The sequence below is a fragment of the Astatotilapia calliptera genome, chromosome 22, assembly GCF_900246225.1.
Source record: "Astatotilapia calliptera chromosome 22, fAstCal1.2, whole genome shotgun sequence".
NCBI classification, from domain to species: Eukaryota; Metazoa; Chordata; class Actinopteri; order Cichliformes; family Cichlidae; genus Astatotilapia; species Astatotilapia calliptera.
The window spans coordinates 24,103,704-24,130,252 of record NC_039322.1 but is presented as its reverse complement, the minus strand read 5'-3'; the positions used below and the strand labels follow the sequence as shown (position 1 = coordinate 24,130,252).

The 26,549-nt window shown below is 40.6% G+C and overlaps 3 protein-coding genes across 5 annotated transcripts in view; 1 reads left to right on the top strand and 2 right to left on the bottom strand.

Moving 5' to 3' along the window:
• LOC113014589 (ubiquitin carboxyl-terminal hydrolase 29-like) overlaps window positions 1-26,549 on the bottom strand; it is a 264,900-nt gene that overhangs the window by 217,324 nt on the left and 21,027 nt on the right. The window lies entirely within an intron of this gene.
• On the top strand, window positions 142-11,175 carry LOC113014593 (gastrula zinc finger protein XlCGF7.1-like). 2 transcript variants are annotated; one of them, XM_026156247.1, is made up of 3 exons: window positions 142-216; window positions 304-447; window positions 9,936-11,175. In XM_026156247.1, exons 2-3 carry the CDS (start codon window positions 408-410, stop codon window positions 10,892-10,894), a joined length of 999 nt encoding a protein of 332 aa, XP_026012032.1. In that variant the 5' UTR covers window positions 142-216; window positions 304-407; the 3' UTR covers window positions 10,895-11,175. The 2 variants fall into 2 exon arrangements, with proteins under 2 accessions (XP_026012032.1, XP_026012033.1); XM_026156248.1 differs by lacking the exons at window positions 142-216; window positions 304-447 and adding an exon at window positions 3,641-3,829.
• Window positions 14,276-24,973, bottom strand: jtb (jumping translocation breakpoint). 2 transcript variants are annotated; one of them, XM_026156252.1, is made up of 6 exons: window positions 24,747-24,973; window positions 24,129-24,383; window positions 23,997-24,049; window positions 21,956-22,038; window positions 17,262-17,341; window positions 14,276-15,734 (listed from the first exon to the last, which is right to left on the bottom strand). In XM_026156252.1, the coding sequence occupies exons 2-6, from the start codon at window positions 24,215-24,217 to the stop codon at window positions 15,578-15,580; spliced, it is 462 nt and encodes a 153-aa protein (XP_026012037.1). In that variant the 5' UTR covers window positions 24,218-24,383; window positions 24,747-24,973; the 3' UTR covers window positions 14,276-15,577. The 2 variants fall into 2 exon arrangements, with proteins under 2 accessions (XP_026012037.1, XP_026012036.1); XM_026156251.1 differs by having other exon boundaries at window positions 21,956-22,041; window positions 24,747-24,971.

The following is a 26,549-nucleotide window of genomic DNA, read 5'->3' as shown; positions in this document are numbered from 1 at the left end:
AGGCTGTTCTCACACTTTTTTAGTGTTTTAGATGTCACCCTGGGTAAACACACCTGAATCAAATAATTAGTTCATTACCAGGCCTCTGGAGAACTTCAAGAAATGTTGAGGAGGTAATTTAGCCATTTACACATCTAAAAACCTGCAGGACACCAGCTCTCAAGGCCTGGAGTTGGCCACCCCTGCTTTAGATGATGATTTGCAATACTTTCCATGGTATAGTCACCACCCACCAAACAACAACAGATATGTGGAGGAGCTGAACAACATATACCTTTATGAGCTTAACTGTGCTCTTCACAGACTGGACATCTGCAGTTGTCGTTTGCAGACAGGCTGGTTTCCTAACAACCATACAGGAGCAGTAATGTTAGCTTAAGGCCTGAGGAAAGCACCTGCGTGACCGCATGGAGTCATCTAGTGTGTGTTGCTATAGGATAATGCCAGGTAAGGCCCATATTTATTTCATTACTGATCATTTCATTTAAATGTATATGAGAAATAGTACTTTTGATGTGGTGATTATATAAACTATTCACTGAATTTACCGAAAATGCATTATATTGCGATATAGATTCTTATGTTATCTTATCTAAATGTAAATGCTGAGTCCTTTTTACACACTAAGGATAATTATGGAGTTCCACTTGGACCAATTCTGTTTACGTTATTCATGCTTCCCTTAGGCAGTATCATTAGATCGCATACCATACAGTTTCACTCGTATGGAGATTATATCCAACTTTATCTATCCATAAATCCAGATAACACACACCAGTTCGTTAAACTGCAGGAATGTCTAAAAGCCATAAAGACCAGTATGACCTCTAGTTTTCTGCTTGTAAATTCAGATAAAATTGAGGTTATTGTATTTCATCAAAAAATCTTAGAAATCCTGTATCTAACCAGATGCTTACAATGGATGGTATTACCTTGGTCTCCAGTAACACTGTGAGGAATCTTGGAGCCATTTTTGACCAGGACATGTCCTTCAATGCACATATTAAACTATTAACTGAGAAGCCTCAGTTGAAAGAAACTGGTCTTAACAACAGAGCTAATGTGATAAAACAGTGTCAAAAGTCACACCAAGGTTCTTTGCAACCAAATGACAGTAAGAAACTAAAAGACCAATGGTGATGTTTTATCAGTCTCACAGGATGGGTTATCAAATAAAATAATTTCTGCTTTACTTTTGTTCAGGCTGAGGAAGTCAGTCTCATCCAATTTGGTTCCAATTTGGCTCTAGTCATTTACCAGCTCTTGCAATCGGCATTTGTTTTTAGACCATTCATAGCTGCTTTTTTTGTCCTATCATGTTACAGCTAAATAATTACCAAAGTGTTCATTCTGTTCATCTGGACGTAGAGTTTTCAGTGGGAGACGGGTTAGGCATAAAGCATAGAAGCTATCCAAGAAAGGCTCGAGTCAGAAACTTTACGTTCTGCAGAATAAGCAAAGAAGGACCGAAGAGTTACGCTACAGGGCCCAAGAGTACATCATTCTCCATCTTGCAGTGCTGTGATTGCAGCCACTCCCCAACTCTCTGTGAATGGTACTTATGGCCATTAATCAATGGTCACTGATCGGCGGTCTTTAATCAGTGGTTGAAGATAAATAGTCATAACCATTTGCATATTAATGAACTGACCTCACAGCCCATTGTTCACCAGTGGTGGTGAATTTCAGTCATTGTGCAAATGTACTGTTTATAAGGTTGAGGAAACTTCCACTCGGCTGAGATGGAAGAAGTCACTTGGATGAGTGACTAAACGTTTCTCCCACTTAAAACGCTATGTCCAGATGAACAGAATTAACTTTTTGGGGTTTGCCCAGTACAGCTCTTTCCTCGCTTTGTATCCAATCTCTCTCTCTCCCTCTGTTTCAGTGCTTTTCCAGCAGAGACTTTCGCTATGTTCCCACATTCCATGATTTTGAATCCCTGTGTACTCAGTAAAGCTTTGTTAAAATTGCTGTCTCGATTGTGTCTGCATTTGGGTCCACTCCCATGTACTGGTTCCCAGGCCCCTTGACAACTGTGTTATTGCCTGCTCTAAATCAGGGGTCGGCAACCTTTCTGATGATGAGTGCCATCTAAAATTTCCTCAGAGGTCAATGTACCATATGGTTGCATTAGCAATCAATTTAATAACGGCCTATATTAACAGTTACACACATTTTGACAAAAGCCCAGCCCATCAGGTATTGTAACAGGTATGTAACAGCGCACTGCGGGCAACACGCCAGACAGAATAGGCTACACTAGGCTGGAGAATTGTCACTCGCCGCAGCGAGGTCAGACTGGCGTGTAAGCTGGCGAACGCAGGCAATATGCCAGGAGAACCCAGTCTACCACTCGAGCACGGCAGCTGGCTATCGCCGTGACAGAAACCCACGATATGCGGATGACGCTCCAGAAGGAAGTCGGAGCTGCTGGCTGGAGAGGCCGAGTCATAACAGATCCTCGCTTGGCACTGAGCAGTGACACAGTGCCAGGGAGAGACTTTTCGTGGCTGTTTTGATATTGCTCTCTCTCTTAACTGATCAAATCTCGCTGTGGTAGCAGCTTTAAACTCTGTATGACCCAGGATGATAGAGGGTGTCCAGTCTGGATCGCATTCCAGCATTTTGTATTCTGGTTTTCCTACAAAACACAACAAATATTAGCCCGCAAAGCCACAGTGAACAAAGCAGCATAGCGCAACAAATTTAATTCAAATCAATATAAGACTTATTTGTGACCTACATCAACAATGATGTTATGATTAATTACGTAATAACTATAACAGAAGACTTACCTTTGTGGAAATGCTTGGAGCAGACTAACATGTGAGCTGGAGTGCTCTGGAACGTTATATTTGGTCTTTGAATGGCTGCAATCCAGGCCATCCGTCGGCTCTTTGTTACTTCGGAAACATGGCTTGAACAATTTCTCTTCCACGACGGAATTCGATAAAGACTGATCTCTTTACCCGTTGGCTTCCCATGGCTGTCATGCGACCGGCTATTGCAGTTAATAATACTACAGCTTCTTGCCATTCTTTGTTTCTTTTTATCGCTGTGTGACTGTTTTCATGTGAAAGCCTGCGTTCGCTAGTACCGCTTGCCACTCGTACCTACAATCCTTTGCGGTTTTACCCCGGAAATGACGTCACATTTTCAATCTCTATACACAAGAGGCTAATTAGGGGTGGAGACAGCACGGACAAATCAAGAGTAACAAGTAAGGGAACGCAAAACTTAATATAACATACAAGGTAACAAACATAGAAACCAGGACTAAGATACACAAAGTTGACATAGACAGAAGACAAAATATAGAGAGAGACATGACAGTCTGTGAGGAAACAGAGGAGTTAAAGAAACACAGAAACCAAAGTAGAGGAATAGAATGGAAATATAAAATAAACCGAACAAAAGCAAGCAAGGAACAAAAGATATTTTATGCAACCAAGAAAAAAAACATCAAACATGTGAGTATGAAAATATCTGGATATAATAACCCTTTACTTTCATAAGTAAAAAGTATTAGCATTGTACTTGGTATCAGTGATACTGCATTTGACCAATTTTTGCAGTATGATGTACCAGTTGTTGTAATCACGCCGGAAACATACTTTTATTTCGCGTCATTGTAGCTTTATTTTTAAAAGTGTCCCGGAAGTAGTAACTGACACTTCAGAGGACTTGACCCACCCTCCGTTAGCAGATTGAACCGCAGAGCCAGAAAGTCCTCCAGAGTTCGGTTCTGTGGACAGAATAGAGGGGGGCTGACATAGTTAACCGCCGGATGTGGAATTAAAAGCGGAAATGGAGGCGAGAAGAGGAGGTTAGTTTAATTCCTGTTGCTAGAAACGGAGCTGCTAAGCTAACGTTAGCATCGTGCTAATTTCAGCTTTTCCTTTCTCTTATTTTACGTCACTTCCTCTTAGCTCCTACTTGCGTACATAGCGTACTAGGAGGAGAGCGGAGGACTGTATTAAGTTAGATCTTAACTGAAACAGTTCCTGACGCTGTTCTGACAGCATCGGTCCTGGTGCCAGCAGTTATCAGTTTCTGTGCTTTCTGCATTTCACTGGGCGTTTCTCAAGTACACAAGTATACTCGCATTCTTGTTAATCCGGAGCCGTTTCTCAATATGCGTACTTTTGTGTGGTGGGGGTTCTCTGTCTTAATTAGCAGTTCAAACATTTCAGAATTAAACGAGCAGAAGACAGTGTTACAGAGTGTTTCGTGTAATAACAATTATAACAAGTCTAAGAAGATACCAAACAAGGAATAGAATAGAATTAAACTTTATTGTCATTGCACATGCACAGGTACAGGGCAACGAAATGCAGTTTGCAGCCATTCAGAAGTGCTTTAGCCATGATATAGATATATTACAATATATATTAGCAATAATAGAGATATGTAAGTAAATTACAGAAATGGGTCTATTACGGTATGTTATATGTACACAGTATGAAGTATGTTGTGAATATGCTACAAGTATGTACAGGCTGTAGTGAGTACAAGCTATGTACAGGCTATGAACAGGATATAAATATGAAAAAAAAAAACTATACAGAATATGAAATAAAGAACTTTACAGAAATCTGAGATATACAGAAATGGGAACTACGCAAATTGTAAACAGTTATAGAATTAAAAATGATCGTATGATTATTTACACAGAACTATACAGTAGTGCAGTTAAGAGGCTATATATAGTGCTAGTGGTTGTGAGTGGTGGTTCAGTCCATGTTATTATTGTGTGTTTGAGGGTACAGTTGTCCTGTGTGTGTGTGTGTGTGTGTGTGTGTGTGTGTGTGTGTGTGTGTGTGTGTGTGTGTGTGTAGGTGGTTGTGGGTGTAGGTGGTTGTGGGTGTGTGTGTGTCCAGTCCATGAGTTAACGTGGGTCAGATGTCAGGAGGCAGAGTTCAGGAGTCTGACAGCTGTGGGGAAGAAGCTGTTCCGGTACCTGGTGGTCTTAGTCCGGAGGCTCCTGTAGCGCCTCCCAGAGGGCAGGAGGGTGAAGAGTCCATGTGATGGGTGACTGGGGTCTTTGATGATTTTCCCAGCCCTTTTCAGACACCGCTTCCTGTAGATGTCCTTTATGGCAGGAAGTGGTGCTCCGGCGATGCGCTGGGCAGTTTTCACGACCCTCTGCAACGCCTTCCGGTCCGAGGCAGAGCAGTTCCCGTACCAGACTGTTATACAGTTGGTCAGGATGCTCTCGATGGTGCAACGATAGAAGTTCACCAGGATGTCTGAGGACAGGTGGTTCTTCCTCAGAGTCCTCAAGAAGAAGAGGCACTGGTGAGCCTTCTTGACCAGCTTGGAGCAGTTGGTCATCCAGATAAGATCCTCGGAGATGTGGACTCCCAGGAACTTGAAGCTGCTCACACGCTCCCCAGCCGTCCCCTTAATGTAGATGGGTGGATGTGGGTCAGCATTCCTCCTGTAGTCCACGATGAGCTCCACGAGGAGCATAAGTTTATAGTTTTAATTGCTTTTATATTATGAGAATGCTGTACATTTTTAAAATATTGTCTGGTTTCATTTATAAATCATTGAAAAAACAGTTTTGCATTAGAAAAAGTGGATTTATGTATACGAAATTTAGCCAGTAAGATTAGTAAATTAATCAAATAAAATTTGTTTGTCCTATTTGCAGGGTAATCCAAAAAAAAAAAGCCAAACAATATTTTTCCATAACAGAGAAGTCAGAATAGAAAGAAAAGCACAACAAAAGTACAAAAATCTTTGGAGTAAACTCAAATGGGGGGGGGGGCTCAGTTGGGCAATAGCTAGGTTTCATTTGACGTAGACGTGACGTCGACGTAAAGCGCGAAATTTGACTGGCGGTCGGAAGTGAAAAAGATAAGCGCAAAATCACAGACAGACAGTACGCAAAATGCCTATGTCCTGTTGTGTTTACGGATGCTCCAGTAGGTCGACCCGAGAAACTGATAAACGGTATTTTAGGGTACCAAAAATAGCCCAACGAAGAGGAGAAAAATGGAAAATTCTAACCGAAAAACGTAGGAAAAAATGGATTTTAAATTTACGTTTACAGTCGGGAGGAGCAGAGTCTGCCAATGCCCGTGTCTGCAGCGACCACTTCGTCAGAGGTAATGTTATGTTTGCAAACGAACTTATTAGCATTATGTTGTCGTTAAATTCTCGTTTACTTAGTGCTTTTAAGTTAGTAGTCTAATATTGACTTGATTGGGACTATAGGCTGCCCAAGTGCTTTGGATGACGAAGAGTCGGAGGACTGGGCTCCGACGGTCAATCTCGGCTACGAACGAAAACCCAGATCGGAATCAGTTCTCAAACGAGATAAAAGAATGAAGCTTAGGGCAGAACAGCATCGATGTGCAGAGGCGATTTTGGATATGCAACAGACGGCTGAGAGCCCGGATTAACATCCTACTTAATTAGGCTACTAACCCTGCCATACAATTGCAATGAGCTGCAATCACTTCTCCATCCTCCTTTGCAATTACCCAAGTCTTCAGAGGTGTCTCGTTAGACCTCTGAGAATGGTTTACCTTGAAACAAACAACTGTCACTCTAACGAAGTCCTAAGGATGTGGCATGTTTGTTGACGTTAAAGCCGCTACCGCTAACTGTTAGCGTGTTTAAGATAAAGCAATATAAGAACAAACACTCACCCTTGCAAACACCAAACGGTATCCATCACGGAGACGTTTTGTTCCAAGGTTGTGGACCCACCCGCTGACAAAAAAAATTGTACGCCTCCAGACTCTTGAAAGCTTTCATTTGCTGCCTAGTGTAGTAAGAAGTCTGGAGGACCAAGTAGTTGGTGATATCCACAGCCTCGATAGTAGGCAAATCCTTTACTTCTGTGGTGTATTCGGACATTTTCAAAGAATACGGATCACGTCCGATATATTTTTTAACTATCTGTTTATATCTCTCCCGAGAAACGGGGTCTAAAGTTGCACAATAGCTGCTCTCCTGACTCTCCACAGTGTCCTCCATGTTTACTTCCGCCCTCCACTCAAAAATCGCGCTGCCTCCGCATGTCATCAGAACCACGTGACCGCAACTATGGAATATGTGGTGGGGAGTGATCTGCGGTGCTGCTGCAGGGAAGCCAGATGCACCTGCATGGCAGCTGCAATCATGTCTCACCAGCTTAAAGTCTGTATTGGGCCCTGTCGTGTGTGTGTGTGTGTGTGTGTGTGTGTGTGTGTGTGTGTGTGTGTGTGTGTGTGTGTGTGTGTCCAAGCTGCAAAGCTGCAGCCGTTTGTTTGTGAAACAGCAAGCATAAGAATAAAGAGGCTGAAAAGCATGAGAATGTGGACAGGCACCACCACCACCCCGGTCTGCCAATCCACAGGTACCACCCCCTCAGGGCGGACCTCATCCACCCCAGAGGCTCTGCCGCCAAGGAGTTGTTGAACTGCCTCAAGCCATTTCCGCACTAATAGGTTTTCGTTTGAAAATGCATCTTTTTCTCTCTGTTTTGGCTTTCCGTCAACAATGAGATGGCGTTTTTGGTCAAGGAAAGCTGAGGTTTTTGAAAATGCTCTCCAAAGTGGATAAATTTGAAAATGCTGTTTTCGCGTCACAGTGTGGACTGCAAAAACGGAGTCTTTCGAATATGATGATGTATTTTTGTCATATGATGCAGTCATGTGACCAATTCAACTAAGATGACGGACGGCATTTTACAGCAGTTGTTTTGTTTGCTCTCAATTTGGACAGCCCTATTAGATTAATATCAATTTGTACATGCTCCAGAAAGCTCTGGATAAAGTATTTGTCCTCGACATCTTACCGGAAAGTAAATAAACAGCAGACGGAAATGATGCAGGTCAAATTGTCTTACGTTTCACGCATGCGCAGTACAGGAATGTAGCATTTTCAATATGGATTAAAACAATTGAAACGTTTTCAAATTTATCCGGATTAGTGTAGTTATTAGGTTAGCTAGAGAGTTGGGATGCTGTGTAATACATGAATAAACCTAAAATACAATGGTTTGGACATTCTTTTGCATGTTTCCCTACTGTAGCGGTTTCCTCAAGCATACAGGACTCTTAGAAGGTACAAGATGACAACTTTGGAATCATATTTGTTTGTCAAAGCTGAACCCAGGGCAAACTACGCTAAATTAGCATTTTTAGCTAACAGCTACAATAAGCATAAAAGTTGCTGTACGGCTATCATTTGTTAACATGTTCTTATACATGTAATACATTTATTATCAACCTGAGAGTTTATCTGCAGGTCAATCAACATGACTTCTGAGGTCTTAATCCAGCTCAAGATGCTGTAGATTCCCGTCAGTAACAAGCTGGTAAAATGGAGTTCTATTAACCGGAACCAGATTAAGTCCCAAAAAACTGAATTTTGGAACTGAAATTGAATTGTAGAACTGAAACATAATTAGGGATGGGTATCGTTTAGGTTTTATCCGATACCGGTGCCAAATCGTTACTTTTGAAACGGTGCCGGTGCTCAAACCGGTGCTTAAAGAATGGAGAACACAAAATTGGTCCAAAAACCTCTCATGTTCAGCTGTTTTTTGTAAAAATATAACAATGTTAGCCTTTTCTGCAGCTATGGGGCATATATGGTATCACTCTTGGCTGGAAGTAGTGCTTAATCAATGGAAAAAACACAAACTTTGTCCTAAACCTCTCATGTTTAACTGTTTTCCACTTTTTCTTTGGTCATTTTAGCCTTTTTAGCCAGGGTGAAGGGAGTATCTGCCATCAAACAAGAGGACAGCCGCATGTAGCTATGATGATGTTTGCTAGTTCACCTTACATGCATTAATGTAATAACGTGGTTAGCCTACTCAACGTAAATTAGCTACTCACGCAGAGAAGAACGGCTGCTGCCACCATCATCCGTCATCATTTCTGCTACACTGGCAGGGCTAGGGGCCAGGACTCTCCTCTTCGTGTTTTTGGGGGATGTTGCATAACAGGCAACCCACCCGCAGTAGATGTGCTCGGTGTGAGGTCTCGCAGCAAGCTATCAAATACAGTGCATTTCTGGGCTTTTAAAAAAAAACGCTATGCGTCACCAGGTGTTTCATCGGATTTGAGGTGTTACCTCCTTTGACAGTATCACAGTATCAGCTTCAAGCACTTGTTGCAGGCTGCTGAGTTTGCATCTTTTGCTGTGAAGTACAGCCAGACTTCTGACCGCTTCGCCTTGGACATTTTTAATCTGTAGCTCTGCTCTAACAGAACGTACGTACCTGGCCCCGCCTACTATCCTCGGAAACGTAAAATGATTGGCTAGAATCTAAAGTGTATCACAGCTCAGGAAAAAAAAGCACCGAAATAAAGCACCGAAATGTGCGCTGCTTTTCGGTCTGGTTACTACCGTTTATGTCAGAACCGGTGCCATCATGGCACCGGACACCGGTACCCATCCCTAAACATAATAGTGAGAAGTGAAACTGAAATTATTCGAGAGCTACTTTTTAAAGGATAAAATACAGTTTCAAAGAAAATTAATTCATTTTCAAAATATAAAATACAATTTCAATTTAATGACAATCTTTTTTTCAGTTTGTGGTGTAGCTGCAACATGATCAGCGTTATTGCTGTGTTTGACAGTAAACTCTAGTTTTAGCTTAGGCTATGTGTTGGTCTTCTGCTGCTCACCTGGTGTGGATGTTATCCTGTTGGTACAGTTTTGTGTAACCGTCTGCTTCTCTTGACCAAACCAGATGATTGTTGTTCTTCTTTAACTCCTTTGACATATTAGCCTTGTGTAATGTATGCTTATGAAATCTCATGATGTGAAACCTTTACAAGTCAATTTCATATGCTGTTAATATGTAAAGCAATCATCTCTTTATTTCTAACTAAAGAGTCAAACTCCAATAAACTGTCAATGTATAAAAATACTTGTAGTTTAAAGATAACGCAAGCTCAATATCAATATCTGTGTTTCAGGTTTACCTCCAGGCATCCGAAAAGTGATTGTTGGTGAAGAAGAGAGGCAAGAGTGGAGCTCCAGTCTGGACCAGGAGGACCCAAGCATTAAAGAGGAGCAGGAGGAAGTCAATATCACCCAGTTCACCTTTAGTGCTCTCCCTGTTAAGAGTGAAGAGGATGAAGAAAAACCTGGATCTTTACAGCCTCATCACAGCCAGACTGAAGACATTAAAGATTCTGTCGGATGGCCAGATCCTGATCCATATCTGCAGCCTGATGAGAAGACTTCAGACACAGATGTCAGTGATGCCGACTGTGAGCAGCCCTGTGAACCTGCACTGCCTCAGATGCAATGTGACAATGATGAGAAACCATTCAACTGCTTTGTGTGTGGGAGAAAATTTGGTCATCGCAGAAATCTTAACAGGCACCTGAGAACCCACACTGGAGAGAAACCCTTCATCTGCTCTCAGTGTGGGAAAAGATTTGTTGACAGTGGAAACCTGCACAGACACGTGGGGATTCACACAGAGAAGAAACCGTTTAGCTGTTCTGAGTGTGGCCGAGGTTTTAAAGACAAGTCTACTCTAATGAACCACTTGAGGACTCACACGGGCGAGAAACCATTCAGTTGCCCGTTTTGTAGTAAAACCTTCACACACAGTGGCAGTTTGAAACAGCACCTGAGCATTCACACAGGAGAGAAACCCTACAGCTGCCCAGAGTGCAATAAAACATTCAGTCGTAAAACAAACTTGAAGACTCACATGAAGATCCACACTGGTGAGAAAAGTTTCAGCTGTGGCTTCTGTCACAAAACGTTTACTCGGAAGCATCACATGCAAGACCATCAGCGTGTCTGTCGTTCTGCAAACCGTAGACCATCCAGAAACCAAATTCTGATGCCTCGCCCTCTAAGCACTGGACTGGTAGTGCTTGTGTACCCAGCATCTCTTTCTAAAAGTACCACTGAGTGATGGAAACCATTGTGGCATCAAATGAGAGAGAGAATAAAGCCAAACCTCCATAGGTGGCCAGAATATGGCTTTTAGTGAAAGAGAAGATATTTGATCTTTTAAGTTGTTTTAGACTTCAAAGATCAAATGTCTTGAAAGTAGAGTTCCCGTAGTTTGTGGTGAAACGTGATCCATCTTTAGTAGTTTTGTTAGAGCTGTGTTTTGTGTGGTATGGAGGACCACAAGAGCCACGCGCATCGAAATAAATGATTCTGTGTTTAAATAATGAATTGTAGAACAAAATCTGCATTTGTAAATTCATTTTTGAATTCCAATTTAATAAACTGATTTTTAAAATGCTTTTTAAGTCTTCATTTCAAAAACATTTTCGAATTGCACTTTAATCAACTGCATTTCAAAATCCATTTCCCTTTCCTGTTTCCCGGCTCTTTAGGCTCCGAACTGGCTCTTCAGGTTGTTTTGTTGCTTTAATTAATTTATTATTAACAATAATATAAAATTATGCACAAAAGGAATTACTATTGTAAAAAAAAAGTGGTTTTATTTATATATGTTTATATATAAATATATACAGTGGCCCCTAGAGACAAAACGCGTACAAACTCCAAAACACATTTCTAGCATGAACTGAGCTTCCAAAACAGAGCTACCTAGATCACTTAAAGTACACAATTGAAAGCATGTGTGTATTGTTTGTGTATTTATACACAAGCATTCATATATAGTCAAATAATAAAAAATAAAAAAAATGTTCATTTACCTGTTATTACCACACACCAAATCCGGTCGTTGGTACTTGCTGGCTTGTGTAGCCACTAGGTAACAAAAGCTCAACACTGCGCCCAGCATCCTGGAGCACTTCTGTTGTGTTTTGTACGTGTTTTGAGTTTTTATGTGCTTCTGAGTTTTTACGTGTTTTGGAGTTTGTACGTGCTTCGGAGTTTGTACGTGATTTGAAGTTTGTATGTGCTTTGTCTGTAGGGGCCACTGTAAATATGCTTTTATTTATTCACTCCACATAAAATGTAATAAATAAATCATATAATACAAAAACCAACTATTCACATTTCAACTTTTAACTATTTAAATTTTCAGCTTTTTCCTTTTACAAATTTAAAGTGAAACAACACAAAACACTGCAAACCACAACACAATTAAACATAAATTATAATATGAAAACAAAAAGAAGATGCACATTCTCTGTCATATGGGCCTGCATGAATAAACTTTCTGAATCCTTTATCATCTTCAACTGAAAATAGTTGTGGATGATTACTATACCTTTATAATGTGACGTTGTTGTCCCTGGCACTCTTTCTCTCTCCCTCCCACTCTGTTCCTGTGCTATTGCGATTGTAACTATCGCCCCTCCCCCTTCTGCCCAGCGCAAGCACAAGGCTCACGTGCGGAGTGAAGCGGAAAAAAAGTGAGAGAGAGAGGGTGAGAGAAAGGGGGGAAAAAAACCAAAAAAAAAAACCCCGAGCCGGCTCGTGTGGTTCACTTCAAAGAGTCGGCTCTAAGAGCTGTTTGATTCGCGACCAACACATCACTATATTCTAACCCCTGAGGTTTGAAGAAGGAAGAGGAGAAGAGCGCAGAGAATCGCCCATCCTGGAAGATTAGTTGTTTAACTGTAAAGAATGTCAAAAGCCCCTCAGACAGAGGTTCTAGTCTGAGCACAAAGGTTAAAGCAGGAAACAACCAGAATAGGTGATCTAAGAATTAGCCTTAGTAATAGTCTGTTATTTTTATGTTATGACAATTGCCCAAACACAGCAGTCATCTCATATATGGTTAAAGGGGGACAGAGGGCCTAAGAGGGAAAAGAAGCATAGAGAACTGACACCTGGTGGGCAAAAAGGGTCTGTGTGTAATGTCTGGAGAGATGAAAATGGTAAATGGCCTGTATTTGTATAGTGCTTTACTTAGTCCCTAAGGACCCCAAAGCGCTTTACAGTACATTCAGTCATCCACCCATTCACACACTGGTGATGGCAAGCTACATTGTAGCCACAGCCACCCTGGGGCGCACTGACAGAGGCGAGGCTGCCAGACACTGGCGCCACCGGGCCCTCTGAACACCACCAGTAGGCAACGGAAGTTGAAGTTGCTAATCCAAAGGTTAATCCCTAAGCCAACAGGAAAGGCAAATGGATTTTGAAATGAGTGGAATTGGTAATTTAAAAAGAATTTTGAAAATCACTTTATTAAATTGGAATTCAAAAATGAATTACAAATGCAGAATGTATTCTACAATTCATTCTTTAAAGACAGAATTCTTTATTTCTATGCCAAACTCATAAAGATTAAATTTGCATAACGACCAAAACTAGCACCACTGGTTAAACGTGGGCCAATTGAGTGTCATCAGGACGCTACAACACAGAGAACACCATCCCCACAGAGAAAGCTAGGAAAGCAGAAGAACTTCATATCAAGAAGCCCTGAGTAAATGTGGTTATCCTAGCTGGACATTTGTCAAAGATGGGAAGGCGCCTAAAGAATGCTCCAGGAGGGAAGGCCTAAGGGTACATCTTTCACTATTTTACAATGCTTTGATTGCAACCATTTCCCAACTCTCTGTGTATGGTACTTGCAGCCATTTATTTATAATCAAGAAAATTTGCATATTAATGATCATTAAACTGACCCCATGGCCCATTGTTAATCAGTGGTGCTAGTTTTGCTCATTATGTGATATTTCAATGTGATATTTATAAGGCTGGGGAAACCAGCAGTCAGCTAAGACTGAAGTCACTTGGACGAGTGACAAAACGTTTCTCCCACTTAAAACGCTACCTCAAGATGAGCAGAATGAACTTTTGGGATTGTTTTAATTATATTTGTGAAGGATACTTGATGCAGATGTAGATTGCTGAGCCAAATCCCTACGACAGCAAAGAGAAGAATTCTAGCCACAGCAAGGTCCCACTGGATGCATAAACCCGTGATTGCGGACAATAATAATAAAAAACCAGAAAGGATCACAGCCGGCTCTAGCATCCTTAAATAGTCCAAAGATATCCAGTTAGAGGGTGAACTGGTAATTCTAAATTGCCCATAGGTGTGAATGGGTCTTGTTGTTAGCCATGGCACAGAATGGTGATCTGTCCAGGGATACACTGCCCTATGGCTGGGAAAGGTTTCAGCCTCTTGTGACCATTAATTAAATAAGTGGAAGTGGATGGATGGATAGTTTTTCCTATTATTATTTGGAGAAAAAGAAATCTGAAAATGTTTAAAAAACAAACTGTCAGCTGTATGTGTATTGAGGATGAGGAGGCTATGACCTTTCTCACATTAACATGTGTCTACTTCTGTTACTGAACACAAAGCCACTCCTCTTTACAAACTCCCAAACAAATATAGACAAAAACAGAACAAAAACGGAAAATGTTTTATTTAGATTAGCAAATTTCATATTTCCACTTTAAATATCTATTGATCAACTATCAACTCCACATTCGTGTCAAAGGCCCTGCCCATCCAGCTACACAGGATGTGAAGCTTCAAAGAAAGGACCAGAACTCTGCTGCATTAAATTAAGTACTGAATAACTTTATTTAGGGATGTGAATCGAGAACCAGTTCTCAAAGGATGAGAGCGTGATGGTAAAGTGGAGACCACTTCAGGACAGAAACAACTGCATTATACTGTTAACAAAACTCCGGCAGCATGCTAACACTAAGCTAACAAGAACCCCGAGTGATGTTAAAGCTGAGTAAATGCTGACCCCAGCCCACACAACTTGCAGCCTCCGTTTTTACTGGTTCATGTTTCTAAAGTAGAATCACTTTAAGGTCTCTTTGTGAAAACCTTTAAGGTTTTCATCTTTGCTTTGTGCTGTCCACATTAGGATAGGGATTTGTGTTAGTGTGTCGGGCTGTAGCCTCAGGTTTGTATTGCTAATTATGATACAGTGTGTTGCAGATTATTTTACAGACTAACATGACAGTAACGTAACGAGTAGTATAACAAATGTCTTTCTCCTGGGTGTAATTAAGTAACGTACTGCATTACTTTTAAAATAAAAGGGTTCTGTGTAATATGAGCAAGAATGACTGAGTATTGACCCTAACACTGATCAAAACAATGAGAGGAAACACCTGCAACATGCACACACATTTGACATCTGAGCATGTAATAATTTTGGGTGACTGCAGTGTCTTTGATATGCTGCTTAGAGATGGTGGTGACTCACAAAGTGGAGCCAAAGAGAATGGATAAAGGAATCGATAAGGAAACGAATTTATAAGTGATATTAATAATGGAATCAGAATTGCAAAATTCTTATCAATTCTCATCCCCTAACTTTATTGATCCAAACGTTTTAGCAAAGAACCAAACAACCAGAAAAAAGGAAGAAAAAAAAAGAAGAAGGTGAGAGCTGCTGGTTACCATGGCATTGAAAACAGGAAGCAGAAACAATAGCCGCAATCCATCTTCTCCAATCTCATTAATTCTAATGATGTCGCGGACATGACTCCACCCCTTGACTTGACTGGTTCCTGTTTATCATATTTCTTAGGGCAGGGCATGTCAGCAATCCTTGTTTCTGTGCCAAGACTTTCTGTTTCCTATATTTGTTTCAAATTTAGAGTTAAGTGTGAAAACAGTCTCTGCAGGTCCATTTGCCCTCTACTGTTAAGACACCACTACAGTCATAGTTCTTGTCCAGGTATCCTAGATGGACTCAATCTGGCGACGGACCTTCTCAGAGGCAAGGCGGTCAAGTCGTCGCTGGCGGATGACAACGAGGACGGTGAAGAGGGTTGTCAGAGCCAACATGGCCGCCTCAAACTTCCAGAACAGATGTTCTTCCATGAGAACAGAGCGGCAGCTGAATAGGAGGAGGAAGAAAAATTAGTACCTTCATTGGAATAACGTCAGTTCCTGTAGTGACGATTAATCTATGGCTGAGGTGCATGCTCATCTATTAGCTGATGAGTCCATAAAGGGTTCAAAATATTCTGATGTGATGTGAAAGTTATTCATGAACCATGTGTAGCCTAGTCCATAAATGACTATAGCAATTAACTCTCTGGGGTCTAGGGTATAATTGGCCATTTTTGACTATTTTTGATTTGTCTTGTTTGGAATCATTCTTTTCAGTACAATTTCAAATGTCTGAATTTACAGTTATTTCATTTTGACATACTGTATTAGCACGATTGATCTAAATTAAGACAAAAAAGATCACATCAGAGTAGGAAAAAAAAAGTTCTATTTTTCACTGTAAAAACCAAAGAAGAATGTTCAATGAATCATTTTCATAACTTGGAAATGCAAATAGTCGTAACAATAGAAATTGTAATTTTTTTAAAATTATGCACAGGTTTGGGAAAAAACAAAGTTATATGCAGCTATTTACCTAAAAATGCAGCCAAGGCCTCAGGCAGTTTTTATATAACCATTTAAAACTATTAACAGAACAATTAGGTGTTCTGCATCAAATAAGAAGGCACATAAATTAGTTGTACCAATCCAAAAAATATTTTCGGTCCAAATTAAGACAGAGGAGAACACCACATACCAAAACTCTGCAGGTCTGACAGCAAGAGGTTTAATAAAAAAAACAACAACAAAAAAAACCAAAACCGTGTGTGTGTGTGTGTGTGTGTGTGTGTGTGTGTGTGTGTGTGTGTATATATATATATATATATATATATATATACACACACACACACACACACACACACACACACACACACACACACACACACACACACACAGAGACAAATTGCTGAAGTTGATGGTATTGTACAATGATTCCAAAATGTCAATTTCAAAAAAATAAAGAAATAAAAAAGAGGTGTATCACTCATGTTGCTGTCTGCCTTTGGTGGCTTTTTTGCAGCAACTGTGACATTCAGCAGTCGTCTCATTGTTCTGACACACAAAACAAAACTATCGACTACACTACACACTAACTACACAAGACAACATGCCGTGGAAGAGTTCGGGTCTTAGGAGGTTAAGTTTAGGTTTTGTTTAAAGGTATGCCTGCACATGCCAGTGTTATTTTTTTCACCTCTAAAAAGTAAAAAAGCTCTTCTTATTATTAAAACATCTTATTATTCTTGTATTAAAAGTATATGTTTTATCCTCTCTGAATTATATCCGTCTGTTTGTTACCACACTCACTGCTTTGTTTTCCTCCCACTATTTGGTCGGAGGGGCTAAAATGGCTCTTTTGATGTTGAAGGTTGGCGACCTTTATTGTTTGCTTGCTGTCATCCATTAGAGTATTTCCTTTAATTTAGAATGATCAGCTGCTCAGATTTTAGTCCTCCCACCTGTTGCTTGCATTCATCATGATTTTGAATGATACATGTCGCCTGTCTGGTTAATCAGGACCCAGACTCACCTTTTGTACTCCTCTCTGCTGGACTGGCTGCAGTTCACTCGCTCTACATAGCCTGTCAGTCTGCAGGCCAACTGTGACTTCTGAAAAACACACACACGGCCAATTAGATGATGCTTCAGAAAACAGAGAAGATTGATCTGTGCTTATGTATTTAAAGTTACATTTTAAATATGATGGAAAAAACTCATGTGGAGGTGTCTAATTTTTACTTTGATTCACCCAAAAGCCCATTTTTCATTAGTACCCATTCGGATGGAGTCACCAAAACACAACTCTGATTGGCTGGTTTTCCATTGCAATCGAGTAGAACCCAATATGTGTTTTCAACATCGTTTGTGGCAACATTAGGGCTGCCACAAACGATGATTTTGATAGTCGACTAGTCACCGATTATTTTTGCAATTAGTCGAATCATGCAGATCGTGCATCCATTGGACGTAAAATGTACAGCTTATTGCACCAGCATGCATCTGCTCTTATATAACTATCATTAGCTTACAGCTTTAAGTGTTTAAGGTATGTGCTAACTAAAAATAAAGACAAGATGATAGTTTGTTAAATGTTAATGAAATTTGCAGATTGTTTTGGTGAAATTTAATAAACTTCTTGCTATCTAAAATATATCAGGACACCGGAGTATATTCTCGAGCATCTCACACTTCTGATAATCAGCTGTCTGCTTGACGTTTATTCAGCTGTGTAAAAACTATAACTTTAATCTCAGCCAAACCGATTTACTCAGGAACAAATAAAACACTAAAAAAAAGCCAAACAATAACATTTTTAAGTTATCTAAGTAACTTATATATCACAGGGCTCTAGACTAACTTTTTGTCATGGGCGTACCGGTACGCCTAACTTTTTAAAGTTAGGCGTACCGGCACAAAAGTTAGGCGCACACAAATTTTATAATAATTTATATAATATAATGTGTTTTTCTGGGTACACTGTGCTTTTTCAGCATTCAAAGATTGATGACACCGTGTCCGAGCACTGGCTATGAATTTCAGAAGGATCAGGCCTTAACTTAACAGAAAAGTTAGCAATAGTTCTTTTCCTATTGCAGCTACATCCACTTCTGTCGTGGCTAGGCGGCTCACTAGGGCTGGGTATCATCACTGATTTCTATAATCCATTCGATTCCGGTTTTCAAAGTCCCGATTCGATTCAACTTAGCCTCAGACAGTCAGAAATATTATAATTCTGATCATTTATCAGTACTGACTTCATCAGAATTGTGAACATCACAGCAGATGCCTTTGTGTGAAAGTAACTGAGAATAAAACACAGAAAAACATGAAGGAGATTTTCCTGGTCTGGCTTTTTATAGCAGATAACCTTAAAAATATTCTACAATGTTCTGCATATAAAGTTTAAATTTCTTCAGTATTGAACAACAGAAAAAATAGGCTTTCTTATCCGAGGTCATTTAAGGGAAAAAAAGAAAAAGAAAAGAAAAAGACAGCAGCCGACAGCGCTGTAAACAACGGTAGACTGGTGGGTAATAAGCGAATGAATAATACAGAAAACAGAGATTGGAGACGGAAAACTGTTCTTGAAGTACAGAGAGAGATAGAGAGAGCTAGCTGTGCATGGAGTGGGATTTTAATAGTCGTGGAAGCAAAACAGCAAAATTCATGACGACATCGATCAAATGTGAAGCGCAGTTTGCTGCTTCTTTTGCTGCTGGCTCGGTGAATTTTGGTTGGAGAGAGACAAAACCTGCAGCTCAGAATCAGCACAAAAAGACGTAAACACAGCGTGGACCCGACTCATCAGGATCGCTAAGCTCCGACAGCGTGTCCGTCTACGGGCCGTCGGGTGAGAAAGCCGAGAAAGACAAAGTTGATTCTGATGCGTCAGTCCTCTGTGTTTACGTCTTTGTGTGGAGTCCGTGTACCTGCTCTCATTTGCTGTTTGGTTGTTGTTGAAATGGTTTTGTGAGCTTTAATCTGACGTTTCTGGCAAAACACAGTTATATTTAAAAGTCATTCAGGATTTAATGAATTGATATCGCTTTATTCAAGCTACTCACCTCCCACTTCCACCTGCACTTTCAACTGGACCACGGCCAATCAGAGAGGTCCCGCCCCTTACTATCTCTGATTGGTTTAGTCCACGATAGGGGCAAAATGTGTCTGCTGTTGACCACAGGGAAGGTTGCAGATTTTTTTTTTTTTTGCTACCCGAACAGTTGGTCGCACAGGTGCAACCAAATATTTTTTTAGTCGCACCACTGAAAAATTTGGTCGTATTTGCGACTAAATTGGTCGCACTCTAGAGCCCTGTATCATGTTTAACCTGAGTAGTGAAAGACAGCGGTGGGTTTGAAAACGATTTGCCGGGAGTCCGGTGTTCTCACGGGCTCTAGTGAGCCTTGCCCCCGGCTAGCTATCGAGCTAGTGGGTAACAGACGTCTCCGAAAACGTCGGAGCGCTTTTGAAAGTATGTGGTGTCTTGATAAACTGAGCAGATATTTGAGGTTTACACAGCTACATTCTCGTCTGAAAATATGTTAAACGTGTATTTTGTGACCCAGAAAGAATAATAAGAGTAATATCAAAACTAACTAGCTGCCGCCATTGTTGGAAACTGAGCTGGGCTGCGCTATGAATTCTGGGACAGAGCTTCTTCTTCGGGGTTTAACGGCAGCTGGCATCCTTGTACATGCAGTGCTGCCATCTTCTGTTTCAATCCGTTATTACACTCTTAAATCCTACTACTTCTGCGGCTTTTGTGATCTTACAAAGCTTCAAAAGACGCGTTGACTATTAAACGATTTTGATAGTCGACGTAATCGTGACTAGTCGACTAATAGTGGCAGCCCTACATAGCATTGTGTCCACGCTTCCCGTGATGTAATTAATATGTAACACGAACACTACAACAAAGGTAGACATCGAGGCCTGCTACTTGGTTTGTGGCTTTTCATCAGACTCAGGGGAGCACAGCGTTTTTTGTAGCCATTTCTCTCATTGCCAGGTTTCAAAAAGAGGTTGGTATGATTTTCTTGAATAAGGCTACATTCACACTGCAGGTCTTAATGCTTAATTCTGATTTTTTGATGAAATCCTCACACTCCTTCACACTACAAATAAAATGTGACAGCAAACGCGCTCTAGTGTGAACCCTCCAAGCGTCCCGCATGCGCAAAAAAAGACGTCACACACAATGCGCTCCGTTTAGACCCAGACCAAACAGCATTGTTTGACTGACGGCCCTGAATATAAAGACTTGTTCCAGACTTAACTTTATAACTTGAAGGAAAATTGGGAAACGTAATTTTGTTATTTACACATGGCCTAATAATTGTCCTTGTTGCTGTTTTAGAGAGGAGCGGTGCTTCAAAGAATAGTTGCAGATTTCTGTCAGATAGGGCTGCTCAATTAATCGAATTTTAATCTCGATTACGATCTGGGCTTTCAACGATCATTAAAAATGACTGAGCCGATTATTAGCCCCTCCCTCGTGCTTTACCCTCGCGCTGCTCCGTGTGGCAAATCGAGCGCACCTCTCTGCATTTCGAACATGTGTCACAACAATTAAGAGCAGCGGTCCCCAACCTTTTTTGCGCCACGGACCGGTTTATGCCCGACAATATTTTCACGGACCGGCCTTTAAGGTGTCGCGGATAAATACAACAAAATATAACTAGTACCGGTACCGAAAAAAAGAAAATTTATTCATAGCACACGTGAAAAGACCAAGGAAAACCGAGTAAACGATAAAAACGATAACAACATAACGCTGAAAATCGATAAAAACCCTGAAAACCATACATTTCACACCTGAGCCTCAACTCTCGCGGCCCGGTACCAAACGACTCATGCCCTGGAGGGACTTTCCGTGCCGGATACACGATGGACGGGTGGCAGAAATGGAGGGTCGTGTGCCTGGCGGGACTGTCGATCAAGGACGCTGAAGATATCTACCTATTCGGAACCATGATAACAGGGTTCTTGCTGATCGGAGCTGGCTTGGGCCTGGCTTATCGGAGAATTAGGAGAAATAGGAGCCCAGCATGAGTAGAGGTCTCTTTTTCCTCTTCTACTTTCCCATTGTTGTGTACTTTTTCAGTGTTTTTCTGTAACGCTGCCGATCTCCGACCTGTATTCCCATGTGATGTCTGTGTTGTGTGTGCAAGTCGGGGGGGGGGGTCTATTCCACTGCGGGGCAACCTGCATGTGGCCAATAAAGCCTTGATTCATTCATTCATTCAAACAGCAGTCGCTTTCTAAAACATCAAATACAGTACACATACGAAAGTGACCCAGATCGGATTTGAAAATATCGGATTTGTGCTGTTCACAATGTCATACTATGATCGGATATGGGTCGCATAGAGTCAAAAAAGTCAGATTTGATGCGCTTTTGCCTGCAGTGTGAACGTAGCCTAAGACTCTCCTGACTCATGATGCCACTGAGCAGCCAATCAGGTAAGTACTAATGGAAAAAGGGCTTTAGGTAACTATTTAAAAAGTAAATAAATAAAAATGTATTTTAAAATAAAATAAAATAAAATAAATAAATAAATGAAACAAAACAAAAAAACCCACAAAAAAACAAAACAAAACAAAACACATGACCATCTGCCAGATAACTTCATCTGCCTGTCCGATGACTTGATCAGCTGATTTCTGAACAGTGGTGACCTGAGAGTTGACGCTGCCCTATGTGGGACTGAAATGACTCACAGTATTGAAGTCGCTGCAGCGCACGCACGCCTCCGTCACCACAAACTCCTCCAACAGCCAGCAGGGGGCGGCCTCAGGCTTAACTGCTGCCAGGACAACAACAATATGTTATTGGCTGCATATACTTTGTGTGTGTACCTGGAAGTGAAATTATTATTATTATTATTATTATTATTATTTTTGCTGTTGGATTAAAACTAGTGAACCTGTCACATGACATGACTTTGTTTCCACAGAATGAGTTCTTCAACAGTTCTTTAAAAAAAAGAAATCTTTAATTAAAGCCACACTTTATGCTGTTAACAAAGAAGGAAGAGGCAGGAGGAATCCATTTAGGGATACACATAGAACAAATGGGATTTCTGGTTAGCTCAGCGAGGTATACAGTCAAGCCCATAATTATTACTACCAGATTCTAGTGTGTAACTGTTCATATAGAGTGTTATAAAATTTATTGCTAATGCAATCATATGGCACATTGACTTCTGAGGAAATTTTAGAAGGCACTCGTCATCAGAAAGGTTGCCAACCCCTGGTCTAGTGCATAAAAAGACATAACACACAGCGCGGACCTGGCACATCAGAATCAGTGAGATGTCGGCTTTCTCACCCGACATCTCACTGATTCTGATGCATATGGTCCACGCTGTCTTTACGTCTTTGTGCGGAATCTTTTTTCCCTCAAACGGCTGGTCGCACTGTTGCAATGTAGGATTTTTTTTTTGTCACACGATTGAGAAATTGTGTGTGACCAAATTGGTCGCAGTCTAGAGCCCCGGATTAGGTTGCCTGGTACATGGCCTGAAAAAGAGCTCTAAAGCATTAGGTCCATGTTTTACAGCGGGGATGGGGTTCTAAGGGTTGAAGGCTTCTGATCTTTTTAAAAACAAACAAACAAATAAACAAACCAAATTAAGGAAACATCATTGTGGCCAAACAATCCAATTTTTGTTTCATCTAACACAGAAGACCAGAAGTCTTCTTCTTTGTCCAGATGAGCATTTAGCCATGCAGGCTTTTGTATGCCTCTCTGGAGAAGTGGCATTATCCTTGGTCTCTCTAGAAGTTGATTCTGTTCATTTGGATGTAGCGTTTTCAGTGGGAGAAACGTTTTGTCACTCATCCAAGTGACTTCTTCAGTCTCAGCTGACTGCAGGTTTCCCCAATCTTATAAACAGTACATTTGCATAATGACTGAAGCCAGCCCACTGAATGAACAATGGGCTGGGGGGTCAGTTCCTTCATCATAATTATGCAAATTCTCATGACCATTGATCAACAACCACCAGCAGAGCACAGATTCACCAGGATGAGCTTGGTAGTGAGCCTTGGATTCTTTTTCACCTCTCTCACTATCCTCCTGGCCAGCACAGGTGTCACTTGGCTTCCGACCATATCCTCTGTGATTTTCCACAGTGCAGAACATCTTGTATTTTTTAATAATAATTTATACTGTAGCCACTGGAACTTGAAAACATTTATATATGGCCTTGTAGCCCTTTCCTGCCTTGTGAGCAGCCACAATGCACAGCCGCTGGTCCTTACTGAGCTCCTTTGTCTTAGCAATGACTGTCCACAAGCCAACTGCAGAGAGCTGCTGTTTTTCACCTGTTGAGTTGATTAAAACATCTATTCCCAATTAATCAGGGTAATTATGATGCTTTATAAGTGCTTGGACTATTTGGAATAGTATAGAACTTTGGATTTTCCCAGAGACTGTGACAGTTGTGAAGGGTATGAATAATTTTAGACGCAACACTTTTTGTAAATAAAAGCTGAGAAATATTTTTTTTCTACAATGATGCCACTTGTATGTCGTCTTATTATATTTTAATATTTTAGGAGAAGCCTGTGTCATTTCTGGTAAAAGAAAAAAAAAACACATGCTGGTTGAATAACAGTAACTTTAAGTCAGAATTTGCCAGGGGAATGAATAATTATGGACTTGACTTTAATACAGAAAGAACAATAACTGCATTTTTTTTAAAGCAAGCTAACAAAACATAGCTCTAAAAACAGATGACAAGAGTTTGAGACATACCTGTAACTGTTCCTATAGATTTCTCCTCATTCAGCAGAGCTGATCCGAACACCCTGAACACATGAACATTTTTGAAAGTCATATGACTTTACCACAGTGCTGCCTGCAGGTTTGGTTGACCTCTGAACTTACCTGAGTGACACAAGACCCCAGAACAGGGCATGCAGTACAAGGACGCGTGGGCGGCAGCAGGCGACAGGGATCCGACAGTCACCCTCCATCAGTCTGCTGCCCCAGCACCACAACGCCGTCGCCACGCTGTCCGCTTCCTGACCGGTTATTGAAAAATTATGATTCGTGGCCGAGTGCTATCAGTCCAAGCTGTAGTCAGTCTTTTACCATGATGCTCACATTGATCAAAGCCTTAAGGCTCCACGCTATTGAGAGCTGAAAAATCAAACATATGTCACTTTGCTAATCGATAATCAGAGTGCAGATGATCACAGTTCAGTGTATTTAATATAAGAGTACACAGCCTAATTACTATTTGATTGGATGATAAAATTAATCATCCAATAAAACAGCAACAAACCTAATCAATAAATGAGTAATGAGCAGATTCATTAACACAGACACAGCAATATTTCACTCAGCTGATCATTAATAACCCATCAATAACTTAAAAAGGAGCTAATATCACACACTTTAAGCGGCTTACAACGTGATTTTCTTTGTATTGAGCAGTCTGCTAATGCTAACAAGTTGCTAACAAGTTGCTAACACGTTAGCAATACCGTTAGCTCTACTCACCGCGATCTCTTAAAAAACACACCCGCCATATTGGACTCAACGCAGGGAAGCAGAGAAGAGGAGCCTAAACATCAGAACCGCCGATGATTCGACACTGCTGTTAAATAAAGCGCAGAGTTAGCGGCGAGCAGCTGAAGTCCATCGATTGTTGTTACCGGATTCACACAGACAGGTTAACCACGACACTCACAGGCAGCACTTCCGCCACAGAGTTCACTACCCGCAAGGATAAAATGCTCCCAGGAAAAGCGTCTGTTATATTCATGTAAATACAATAATATATATGCATGCATGTGCCCCGGGAGAAACGCACTAAACATTTTTCGCTAGGTTTTTTAAATAAAGTTTACGGACTGTAAAGATTATTTTAACACTTTTTGTCTTTATTTACGTCCTATTGTCTCTTAAACCTTTTATGTAAGTTAGGAACCGTTATTTTGAAGGGCAGAGTGCAGGCGCAGCCTCATCCTGTTTTGCTAGAAATTACACGTAGATTTAAACGTCATCATTCTCTACCCATCCTTTTTTTTTTTTTTTTTTTTTTAATATTAAACTTTATTAAGAAACAGTATACAGAACATGTATACTATACAATCAGAACAAAATTAACATATGCCAGGGGGTGTAATACAAAGAATTACAAACATTCAAATAATTTGTAATTACTACAAATAGTAATAGTTTTCATAGCCTTTTTGTTAAGTGATCCACTAATCAATTTTATGTAACATAAAACATCATTATAGTAATCTTTAAAATTAGGTTTTTTGTTACTGTATTTGCATTTGTGAAACCCCTGTAAAAAATCTATAATTAGGTTATTTTTTTGTGGTCTACCTGTCCTTGAGGGCCATCTATCAGTCCATTCATCAGGAGTCATATTCCAATCACCACCCATTAAAATGTATTCCGTAGGGTATCGACCTTTACGTTCAAAAATATTTAGAGTTAAATCTTCTAACATAATTTTATTTTGACTTTCATTATTATATCCATAAACGTTGACTAAAATGAAAAACAAACTTTCAACTCTCATTACAGCAATCAACCAATGACCATTCAAGTCAGTCCGTATAGTACAAGATCCCCAGGAAAGTTATCGAATAAAATTGCTAAAACCCCCCGACCTCGATGAGCCATGGCTAAACAGGATTTTGCTTGTTTGATACCAGTCATAAAACTACCCATCCTATAATTGCAAAGATACTGTGGTTTAAATTACATAGGGCAGGTCGCTGGGACTTTATTAAATCACCTTCGGCAACCTTATGGAGTAATAAAATAATTTTAATTGGAGGGACATCGGTTGACTGGTTACAGTGCCGTAAAGCAGGCATCCTTAATGTATCAGATTTATTTGACTGTGGGACTAAATGTTTTTTAAGCTTTGATAAAATTGTGGAGTTATATAAGTTGCAGCGTAATCAATTCTGGAGATATGTCCAAATACATAGTTCATTATCGAAGTGGCTGGGAACCCCTTTGAGTTGTCCTGTGGGCAGCCCTGTGGAAGTCCTGCTCTCAAGATCATCCTTGGGTAAAGGCATTACCTCTAAGATTTATCACTTATTGCAAGAACGGTCAGCTGACCCTCTCCTTAAAGTTAAGGGCTACTGGGCCCAGGGCATGGCATTGGACATATCTTCAGTTGAATGGGATTCATGTTTTCAAAATATTAAAAATTTATTTTGCGCCTTGGTGTGGAAAAACCAAGGCGCAAAATAACTGCCCATGAACTGAGAAAAGTCAAGCGTGCAGCTGCCAAGATGCCACTTGCCACCAGTTTGGCCATATTTCAGAGCT